The sequence below is a fragment of the Chinchilla lanigera genome, unplaced genomic scaffold (genome assembly GCF_000276665.1).
Source record: "Chinchilla lanigera isolate Chin_1 unplaced genomic scaffold, ChiLan1.0 scaffold00012, whole genome shotgun sequence".
NCBI lineage: Eukaryota > Metazoa > Chordata > Mammalia > Rodentia > Chinchillidae > Chinchilla > Chinchilla lanigera.
In genome coordinates this window covers 4,027,900-4,038,768 of record NW_004955413.1, presented here as the reverse complement: position 1 = coordinate 4,038,768, position 10,869 = coordinate 4,027,900, and the positions used below count along the sequence as shown (strand labels likewise).

Here is a 10,869-nt window from a genome sequence, read left to right as displayed (position 1 = left end):
TGACCAAACAAAACCTGGAAGGTTATGGTTTATGAAGTTTTATTACCCCTTCAAACAGACCAACTAGGTACAGCTTTGCCATTTGCAACTGAACTGGGCAAGTTATTTACCCGCTCTTTGCCTCAGTTTCCTTATTTGTTAACTAAGAAAAGGATCTGCCTCATGGAGGTGTTGTGAAGATTAAAGACGTGACTATTATAAGGCGTGCAGAATATTTCCTACATTGTTAGCTACCTCTGGCTGATGTTGCAGTTAGCTGAGCTGCATCTCCAGGTCCCCAGAGAAATCCCTGTGTGGACTTGGACATCCTGACCTTTGCTTTGACATTGCCCTAAGGATCCTAGGTTGCTATATAAATCCCAAGAAAATCAGTTACCTGGGTCTCAATCTGCTCTTTATTTGCATGTGGTTACAATTTATAAATACACTTGTCATTTTCCTCCGTTCCCAAACTGTTCCCCATACCTGTAGCCCTACCCAAACCCTGAGTTCTGACTGACTCCATCTCCCCTCCTCCAGGAGGCGAGGGTCAGGAGGTTCTCCATATAACTTCATCTGCACCCAGGGTCCACCTCAGTCTGTGGCAAGTATGGACCCTCACAGGGCCTCCCAATCTTGGGACTGAGCACCATGAGTCCTCCAGAGATCCTGAAGAAGTCCTTGTAGGTGACCCACCGTGTGACCACTGAGCTCCCCTCAGTCCATGCTTGGGGTGCGGAATGCCGCGGCCGGCAGCAGTTAGTGTCACAGGCCCCATCTGTGCATGAGGCTGAGCGGATGCAGCTTCTGCGGGCAGTGGGTCTACACTGAGGTCGCAGGCTCGCCCAGGCAGGCGTGAGAGTCCTGTGGGGGCACTGTCCCCAACTGGGGCCCAGCCTGCTCTCTAGGAAGTATCTGAGGCCTGGTATATTGCAGCCGTGCCTACAGAGGTCTGCCCAGGCCCTGGTGAGTCCTGCGGGTGGGGCAGCCTTAGGAAAAAGGCCTCAGGTCCTCTTCTCCTTCTGTCTCTCAGACCACCGTCAGGCATGGGTGACGGATTGGCCCTGGGCCCTGTCAGAGGGCATGGAATCCCAGGGTCTCTGTCTCGGCCAGGTGCCATGCTTTGCCGTCTTCCTGGTAGGGCCTGGAAAGCTGTGAAGAGCCATGCACACCCTCTTCAGGAGTAGGGTACGGAGGCTCCGGAGGAGCCGGCGGGTCTCCAGGACCCCGTGTTCCCCCCAGTACTGGCCCATTGTAGATGTAGATGTTGCCGGTGACGGTCACAGAGCCCCCAGTGACATGAATGCCATTGGCACCTGTGGAGAGGAAGGTGGAATGAGAGGGGCTGAGTGAGCATTGGGAGGGAAGATCCCCAACAAGGGGTCGCACCACTGCTTCCAGCCCGCCTCTGGCTTCCCTCCCTGGCTCCCGGCTTCTGGAGCTCTGGGTGCGTTTCTGGGTTTCCAGACTTCCCATCTCTCTAGGTGAGTCGCTGGCTGGCTGTCAGGATCCTGTCCTCCCTGTCCTGGTGTTTTTGTTCCATCTGGCCGTACTTTCCCTCCTTCACACCGCCTTCCCCGCAGCCTGCCCGGACTCACCGTGGGCCACCTGGCCCTGCTCCCCCAGCTCAGCCTCTGGCTCTCTGGTCTGCATCAGGGGACACTGCTGTTGCAGCACCACTTCCTCCAAAAGTGGGGGTCCTGGGGTTCTGGCAGAGCTCGGGGACAAATCTCCAGAGATGGGCAGAAGTGGCTTTACCAAGTCAGGGACACCTGGGTTGGGCCTTGGAAGGGGGCAGGAGGGGGATTCCTCTCCCTGTGGAAGAGAGGCAGAGGACCAAGCACTGACGAAGGACCCAGACCTCATCTCACGTCACTCCTCACTTTGGTGACGCCTTCTGGCCCCTGCTCCTCACAGAGTCCCTGCCTCAGGCCCTTTGCATGATGCTTCTGCTTCCTGGAGTGTGCTTCCCAGTTCCCTGGCTGGCTCCCTCACTTCCTCAGCTCTGCTCAAATATCCGTGGATCAGAGCAGCCTTCCCTGCCCACTCTGTCTAAAACAACACACCCTCATCCTTTACCCTGATTCATAGCTAACTTCATTTTCACTGGTAGCACACAAGGTCCAGGTGGGCAGGTGCTTGGCTTTGCTCCCTTCAGTGCCCGGCCCCCAGCCTGTGCCTGGCACAGTGCCCGGTGCATGGCACGTTCAATAAACTACCAGTTTTGCTCTCTTCTATCTGCTCCCTACCCCTGATCACCTCCCTCACACGGATTCATTGTCAGACTCCCTGGTTACCTCTGGACGCCTCTTGAGCAGCGATCCTGCAATGAAAGTGAAACGGGAGAGACCTCAAAGCCCCAGCCTTCCACCCTCCAGGTGCCCCCCTGGGATGCCGCCCCACCCTGGGGTCCTGGGAGGAAAAGGCTGTTACCCTCCCTCATCTGCAGGCCTGGAGTGAGGGCTGGGGAGAGAGGGCTGAGTGCTGTAGCAGGGAAGTGGGGAGCATGGAGGGGATAGAAGGTCTGCCCTGGGTCAACTCCCCCTCTACTGCAAGCCCTGCTGGAGGACAGAGGGCTGGCTTCTTCCTACCGAGCTTTCTGCAGAGAGAGGGGTGGCTCTTCCAGGTGCAGGCGACGACAGTGGTGAGCAGCAGAAAGGAGACCAGAGGCAGCAAGATGGCCAGCACCAGCATCGTTCCTGCTGGACAGCAGACAGGATGGGGGTAATGCCGGAAGGGCGGGGAGGAAGCTAAGGAGGAGCTTCCTGTCCTTTGGGCAACCCAGAGAGGGAAAAGGGGGAGCAGCTTTTTCCTCTGGCCATTCTGCAGAATTAGAGCCATTTCTCTCGGGCTAGAGAGGAGCCCTAAGCTGGGCTTGGGAGGACCTCTTGACAGCCCTGGGAGTCCCTATCATGGATGGAGGGGCCTAGGGGTGCTGCAGGAGCCCCCCTGCTCAGAGACTAGGATTCGGGGAGAGTGAGGGAGCTTGGGCAGTTGGTTTTCAAAGGGGAGAGGTGGTAGGGGAAGTGGGGTTGGGTTGGGGTTGTAAACAGGCTCAGGCCACAGCATAGAGCCATGTTTCTGAGGGGAGCATGATAGGGGTGGCAGGACAGGGAAGCCTCACTTCTGACCTCTGCCTAGGGCAAGTTCTCCATCCCCTTGCTCAGGGCATGTTTCACAAAGAGGAGAGGGAAGGTGGGAGTTTGATCTTTCTGACCCTGATCTGTTCCTACAGGCAGTGTCTGTCTAGCTATGGCCTCAGTCTGCCACTGACAGCACGGAGTCAACAGTGCTCATCTGGGTTGTTTAGGGGAGAGTTAGGAGTGCTTGGATGTTTGTACACTGTGAGTTCTGTTTGTTGCTTGCTTGCAGTACTGGGGATTGAACCCAAAGAGCTCTACGACAGAGCTATATCCTCAGATTTTCATATTTTTTATTTTGAGACAAGGTCTTGCTAAACTGCCCAAGCTAGTCTTGAGCTTTCAAATTCCCTGCCTCAAGCTCCAGGGTAGCTGGGATTATAGGTGTGCACCCTGGCACCTGGCTGTGTCCTGGGAGTTCTACCCCTCCTGATCCACCTGAACCTGTGGTCTGAGGGAGCACTGCAGAATGGGAGGGACAGGAGAAACTGGACCAGGAGTGTGGCTGCGGGACACCTGGCTTCTGCCCAGCAGTGTGACTTTAAGGGATTTGCGCACCAGCCCTTCATATATAAAATGAGCTGATTAGCTTACATACTCAAATTCCACCTCCAAAGTGCCAATCTGTTTGATATGTAGTTAAACATTGTAAGAGAGGGGCTAGGGATTTAGCTCAGCGGCAAAGTGCCTGCCTGGCAAGCGCAAGGTCATGAGTTCGGTTCCCGGTACCGGAAAAACAAACAAACAAACAAACAAAAAAATTGTAAGAGAACATGGGAAAATAGATATGATACATCACTGACTAAAAAATCAGTTTATAGGGGTTAGGGGTGTAGCCTAGTGGTAGAGGGCTTGCTTAGTATGTGTGAGGCCCTGGGTTCCAGCCCCAGTACTCCCCCAATTAGATTATAGATCATTCAAATTATTCCACTTTTAGTGAAAAAATTCATATCTATAGATATGCATAGGAAAATGTCTGGGAGGAAATATACCAAAATATTAAGTGTGGATATGCTAACCAATGATTCTATAGGTGACTTTTAGTTTTGCTTATCTGCATTTTCTAATTTTCTACAGAGAGAGAAAGAGAGAGAGAGAAAGGGAGACAGTGTGTGTGTTATGCCATGGGCTTTGGAGTAAAAGAAACCTAGATACAGGTCTGAATAACACTGGTTACCACTGGGGTGATTGATCTTGGGCAAGTCACTTAACCTCCTTGACCCTTGACGAGGGTCAAGAACCTATGCCACATGATCAAATAACACGGTGAATGTTTCAATTTTTAAAAACTTAATTCCAGTAAAAGACACATTGCCATTAATCTCCCTCTAGATATTCCTTTGCCTTGAACACACTTCTCTCATCATTCTTGCCACTTTTTGCAGCAGTTCTGGATATCTGCTTTTGATAGTGTGTTTCACTGTACTGATTCAATATAAAAGGTTTCCCTTTCATGGTCATTTTGCCTTTGGGAAAGGGCTAGAAGTCACCTGGTGCCAAATCTGGTGAACAAAGGGGATGAGGACACACCGTAATGTATGAGCTTGCGTTTTTATTGGATGGCACTCAGCAGCAGTAGTCGCCATCTTTTTGATCATACCTTATAAAGACACCCATGAAAGAGAACTTCAAGAACTGCTTCAAAAAGTGGCAAGAGTGATGGGATGAGTGTGTTCATAGCAAGGGGAAGCAAACTACTTGCTGTGTGAGTGTCTCAAGGGGGTTTAATGGCAATGTGTCTTTTACTGTAATAATTCTTTTAAACACACAGTACCATATTTTTTGATCAGCTCTTGTATGACATAGATTCAGTAAGAGTATTACATGAGATAGTGAGTAGAAAGTGTTGAGGTGGTCTGACACACTATTCTCAATAAACAAAAACCATAGTTATAAATATTTGGTAATTTAAAAAAGCTAATAAACTGAATACAGATTATAATCATCAGAAGCACTCTACAGTCCTATCCACCGGACTAGGGAAATCAGTCCACAGGAAAAAACCAAGAGTGAGTACTATGGGAAGATAATCTCTCCAACAGCAAGTGCGTGTGACCTCATAAGGAGGTTTACAGTCCTGTAAGGGACATTTGAAGTCCAAAATGACAATGTCAGTTACAATTACGTCTCATTGGGAGGGTATACCTTGTCACAAAATTATCTCTAGTTTAAAAAGTGCATGTGCACGTAGGTAAACTAGCCGGTGCTCCAGTTTAAGGAACTTTTCTTCTTACCCCATTCTCAGAGGGAAGGATTAATCATCCCCCCACTTTACCAGGTGAAGAGGATTAAGGTGTTTTCCCAGACCTTGCCTCGTGCCCTGGCCTCTCACCTGGCATCTCAGGGGGCAGCGGCTCTGGTGGGTTTCTGCAGCCTGTGTCAGATTGTGCGGTGCCTGGAGCCACCTCCACCAAGCCCTGGTCCTCGCACCTGCAGAGGAAAGAGGACTGTGAGCCCCTCCGCCCCTGCCCGCCAGTGCCCTGTTTGAGGGGGCTGAGGTGGACATGACTTGGAGGGCCTGTGGGATCAACCATGGGAGGGGTGTGAGCAGCTGGGGTTTTGTGGCACAGTGGGGTGCTCTCACCTGGTGTGGGGCTGGCAGTGGGCACTGGAGGAGGAGGCATTCTGGAAGTACCCTGCCTTGCAGGGAATGCAGGTGTTGTCAGGCTCCTCATCTTCATCTGGCGAGAGAAAACAGGCCAGCCAGGATGAGTGGGCAAAAGGGAGCCCAGCTGTGAGCTTCCTTAATGCCCCCTGGATGGCCTCCTCACCAGCCACCACTCTTGCACACCCCTTCTGGGAGTCTTTTGCATAAATGAGAAGAGGCATCTGATGGCAAAGAGAACTACCCGAGGGTCATGCCATGGACACAGCACCACGCTCCCTGCCCTCTCTCAGGGTCGCCCACACCGGCCTCCTTTCAGGCTGCCCTCTGACCTTTAAGCTCAACTTCTGTGCCTGGGGGACACTCCGAAAGCAGCTCACAGTGCACGCACTCAGGGTCCCGGTGGGCACAGAACATTCCTTGCTGGCAGCGGCACTTCGTCTTGCGAGTGCTGGTGCAAGGTGCAACCTCCTGGAAGCCCAGCACTAGTGGGGAGACAGAGCTCAGAGCGGGGCCATGTTCCGGGTGGCCCCAGCCCAGCACCTCACTCACCAGGGTCACAGGGCCGGCACAGCTGGCAGATGGTGAGGTGGTTCCAGTGCTCATTGTAGGAGTTTTTGTCACATGTGGTACAAACCGTGTTCTGGCTGCGGTTGCATTTGGCTGTGACGAACGTGCCTACATGCAGAGGGACAGCAGGTGTCAGGAGGGCGAGATGCCGTCTCACCGCTGCTGCTTGCTGCATGACCTGAACTGTGCTCAAGGCCTTCGCCCCTTCCCTGCTCCCTAGCTTGCTGTCTTCCTGCCTCTCCAGGAGGCCCAGTGACCAGGGCGAACCTCAGTGCCTGAAGTGCCGTGGCCAGTGCTTCCTGCTCACTGTCTCTGCCAGTGAGTTTTCCTGGGGTGCAGGGTCTGCCTTCCCTCTGACCCACCTCGCATCCCCGGCTTCCGGGAGTCATCACCTCTCACCTGGGGGACACCGGGAGCAGCAGACCTGATGCTTGGGCTCGTAGTACTCTTTTTCCTGGTCCAAGCACACGTGGTTCTCAGAGTGGTATGGGGGCACCTTTGAGGGAAGAGGAGGTGAGGGAGAAGAACAAGTCAGGGGTCAGCTCGGGAGGGCACCAGGCTGCAGAGAGAGCTGCCAGGCGCCCTGTCCTCCTCCCTTGCCCTTGCCAGCCTCCCCACCCCTCACCATCTGGGGCTGAGTTGCAGCCAGGAGCCCACAGAGGCCCAGCAGGAGTGGCCCCCAGGCCAGGCCGGAGGGAGAGGCAGCCCAAGGCAGGCGCATGGCGGCCCTTTGGCCGGGGGCAAGCAGATGGGTGGAGGCCCGGGAGGAGAGTGGGAAGCCCGGGCAGCCCAAGCAGCGAAGGCAGCAGCTTCCCCAGCCCAGCTACTGGGCCGATGTGCCCCCCCAGGGCCGGAGCGGCCGGGCCTGGCCTCCAGGGCTCCAGCGCCAGGCTCAGGAAGTGGGAGTGGATCGAGCCGGCCGCGGGGCGGGGACAGGGAGGGCTGGGAGCGGAGGCCAGTCTGTCGCAATCGCATGGAGGAAGAGGAACAGGCTTGGCGGCCTCGCAGGGCGGGAGGGGGTGGCCGGGAAAGCACGTGAGGACAGCAGGCCCGGAACTGGCCGCCTCCTTGGGGGGAAGCTGAGCCAGAGAGGAGGGTTGCGGGGATAGGTCCATCTGGTGGGAAAGGGGCAGCAAGACTGAGGACACCCTCAGGCTGACCTCTGGGAGCCTGGCTCAGGCAAGGCCGGCTGGGAACTGATGCGTTTGGAGACAAAGCTGTGGACAGTGGGTGCCAGGTTGGAAAAATGGGAGGCACCAGGGATTAACTGTGTGCAGAGCAGAGACCCACAGCAAGCCGGCAGATGCAGCATCTGGGACCCACAAGTCCCACTGGGCAGATGCCAGCATGCCTGCCCTTCTCTGTGGCTTTTTAAGACAAGCTACCCAGGATAAGCAGCCAGACAGCTGGGCCTACACTTGGCTGACCCAGCGCAAGCCACACATGGGTGGGCATGCCACACAACACTCGAGAGTGCAGCTGGCCCTGTGCTGCTCTCCCCTGGGAGCCTCCCTCTCAAGAGCAGAGTGGGGAGGATGTTCTGGTGAGTTCCTGATGATTGGGGCCAGCTGTGTCGAGGCTGGGCGGCCTAGTCCCAGCTTCCTGTCCCATGAGCCTTTGGATGAGCCAGAGGAAGCTGAGTCCACCCAGTACAGCCCCCTCCCCTTCAGGAGAGCACTGAAGCTCAGATTGCCAGGCATAGCATGCCAGGTTGCTCAGCCTGGTGCCTCCCTTTCCTCCCATCATCTCCCTGAAGCCCATGAACAGCCCCATATAGCTACTTCCAGTTCCCCTTGCCTCCCCACCTGGCTGTCTGGTCTCCAAGCTGCAGTCCGCCTGCCAGTCCTGACCTGTTTTGGAGCGTTCACTCAACTAGCCCAGGTTGGTGTGTCGCAGGGAGCTCTGGTTGCAACCTGCTGCCTGTCACCTGCTTCCCAGCAGGCTGTGGGCTCCACAGTGGCCTGGACTGGATCTTGGATGCAGTCTTTGAGCTTGTCTTGGAGACTAGGAGAGACAGGCTCATGCCATGTGCCTGAAACATATTTATGGAATAAATGAACGATGCCCACATTCCTTAGCTGGTCCATGGCAAAACCAGCCAGGGCTCAGCTCATCCCAGCAACTAGACTGCTTCCTTGTGACTCAGGAGTATCTCTTTCGGGATAAGCCTGACTTCTTTCCTTGAGATGGGTTGCCTGGGCGCTGCCTGCCCTCCAGCCTCTGTTCAGGACTCATCCTTATGCTGGGTGGTCTGACGGCTGGACCACCATGTAGAAATGTGGTGTGGAAGTATGTCTTCTGGTGTAGAAGTGTGTCTGGGAGGAGAAGGAGCTGCTGCTCTTCCAGGTCTACAGCTCAGTGCATAAATGCATAAAGGAATAGTATATAGGTCCTTTTCTCTTTCTTCTTTTTAATTGTTACTGTTGGAATTTCATAACATAATAAAAGGAGAGAAAGTAATGTCAGGACCTGCTCCAAGTTGTGGGCAGCCTGCTTCCATCACATGACCCCTTCCTATGCACTTCAAATCCCCTTTGATTATTTTGAAGCAAATTCCAGACATCATATCACTTCATTTGAAAATGTTTCAGGGTTTGCTCTAAAGGACATATTCATTTTTTAAAAAAAAATTGGGGTAAAACGTGTATACAACAGTGTGCAAAATACATGAATCTCATACATACAGATTGCTAAAGTTTCACTTTCATCCTTTATCTATTTATTTGGTACTGGGGATTGAATCCATAGCCTTCACGCTGAACTTTTTCAACTTTATTTAAATTTTGAGATTAAGTTGCTTCGTTGTCCAGGTTGGGCTCAAACTTGTGAGCCTTGCTCCTGCTTCACTTTTGTGTGTTCTTGTGTAACCTTCCAGAACATTCTGACTCTGTGAAAGGTTGCCATGTGCCCTTCCCAGTCACAGGTAAGCACCATCTCAACTCCTTGATGGCCCTGCAGGCTAAACTGATCCTTTCTGCTGCTAGTCCCTGCTTTCACTTCATCTCCCAAGGACTCTCTAGGCCCTAGGCAAGGAGCCTGTTACTCTCGGTTTTGATCCTGGCACTGTCATTTTAACTCTGGTCCTCTTTTCTTGTGTGGCACATGGCCTGTTTGCTTACAGATCTGTGCTCCACCCTTTCCCTGCTCTGTGATGTGACTCTCCTGGGAACTACATTTCCCAGGCTCCTTTCCCTTGGGTTTGTGTGTGAGATCAGCCAGTAGGAGGCGCTAGTAGATGACCAGTGGGTGGGGAAGGGAAGAAGTTGGCTTCTCTCTCAACCTGCTCTGTGGCATCACCTGAAGTTGGTTGTGTTTCTTCCTACACTCCTTCTACAGTCCCATCTCTTACTGGGTAACTGCCATGGCTTAGTTCCTATTTAACACCTCTACAGGCTTCTTGGTCTACAATGCTGGATTACCCTGCTGTCTTTCCAGTCTTGGCGATGGCAGCTGCTTCTTGCTTTGCTATGTTCTGAGTTGCCTCTGTGTCTCCTCTTGCTTTCTCAGCTCTTCTGTCACCCACATAACAATTCCCTCTACTTCCGTCCCTCCTCTCTCCCTCCTTTCCATCCTTCTTCTCTCTCTCTCTTTCCCCCTCTCTCCTTCGTCACCTCTCCTGTCCTATTCTCTCTTCCTCTCCCCTCCCCTTCTTTCTCTCTCTCCACCTGTCTCTGTGTGTCTGTCTCTATCTCTCTTTCTCTCTCTCTCCCCTCGGCACTGAACCCAGACCCTGCCAGTGCTAGGCACTCTACCACTGACCCGCACACCCAGCCCCTCTGTTAAATCTCTTCCATTTGGAAGACCTGGAGTATTTCTTGTTTCCCACCTGGACCTTGACAGAAAAATCTCACCAGGTAGTGGTTATCACAGTGCCTTCCCCTTGAGGGATGGAGCCCCACGGGGGTGAGAATGCAGAAACTCCTTGTGAGCAGACATGGTGTTTCTCCTTTTCTCTGCTAGCTTCCATGAAGATATCCTGACATCCAAAGTGCACAACGGGTCTGGCTGTTCAACGGGTCGGGGCTTGCTCCTCTCCCAGGCCTCCTTTGGAGGGGTCACTGAGAGGTCCTTCTTCCCGCAGGCTCTCAGAGAATCTGAAAAGGGGACTGGGGTGAATGGATCCCTTTTAAATATTTTTCCTTTCTCTTCTCTTTCAACACTGCTCTTAGCAATCAGGCCCCTTGGGAAGGATCTGGGAAACCCTGAGAAACGAATGTGACCGATGAGGTTGACCTGCAGAGCCTTCTTATTTTTGGTGCAGACAGTGCCTTGACCAGTTCTCCACTGGGTGACTTGTCCCCCAGAAGTCACTTGGCAATATCTTGAGACACTTTTGGCTCCCACTACTAGGTAGGCACTGAGAAAGAGAATAGTGGTGGCAGGTACAGCAAGATAGGCTGATTTGGGGCTGGGGATTTAGCTCAGCGGCAAAAGCGCCTGCCTGGCAAGCGCAAGGTCGTGAGTTCGGTTCCTGGTACCGGAGAAAAACCAGCCTTGTATTTTTTTTATTTTAGAAATAAAAGGAGGAAAACATTAATACACAGACAACCTTTCACAAAATAGCAAGAGAACAAG

At 53.2% G+C, this 10,869-nt stretch overlaps 1 protein-coding gene across 2 annotated transcripts; it reads right to left on the bottom strand.

The window, feature by feature from the left end:
* Positions 1 to 372: 372 nt before the first annotated feature.
* Positions 373 to 7,110, bottom strand: Ltbr (lymphotoxin beta receptor (TNFR superfamily, member 3)). 2 transcript variants are annotated; one of them, XM_005378761.2, is made up of 10 exons: positions 6,920 to 7,110; positions 6,694 to 6,790; positions 6,277 to 6,402; positions 6,057 to 6,209; positions 5,704 to 5,800; positions 5,452 to 5,549; positions 2,571 to 2,681; positions 2,277 to 2,302; positions 1,578 to 1,794; positions 373 to 1,295 (listed from the first exon to the last, which is right to left on the bottom strand). In XM_005378761.2, exons 1-10 carry the CDS (start codon positions 7,013 to 7,015, stop codon positions 1,054 to 1,056), a joined length of 1,263 nt encoding a protein of 420 aa, XP_005378818.1. In that variant the 5' UTR covers positions 7,016 to 7,110; the 3' UTR covers positions 373 to 1,053. The 2 variants fall into 2 exon arrangements, with proteins under 2 accessions (XP_005378818.1, XP_005378819.1); XM_005378762.2 differs by having other exon boundaries at positions 2,571 to 2,678.
* Positions 7,111 to 10,869: the final 3,759 nt, after the last annotated feature.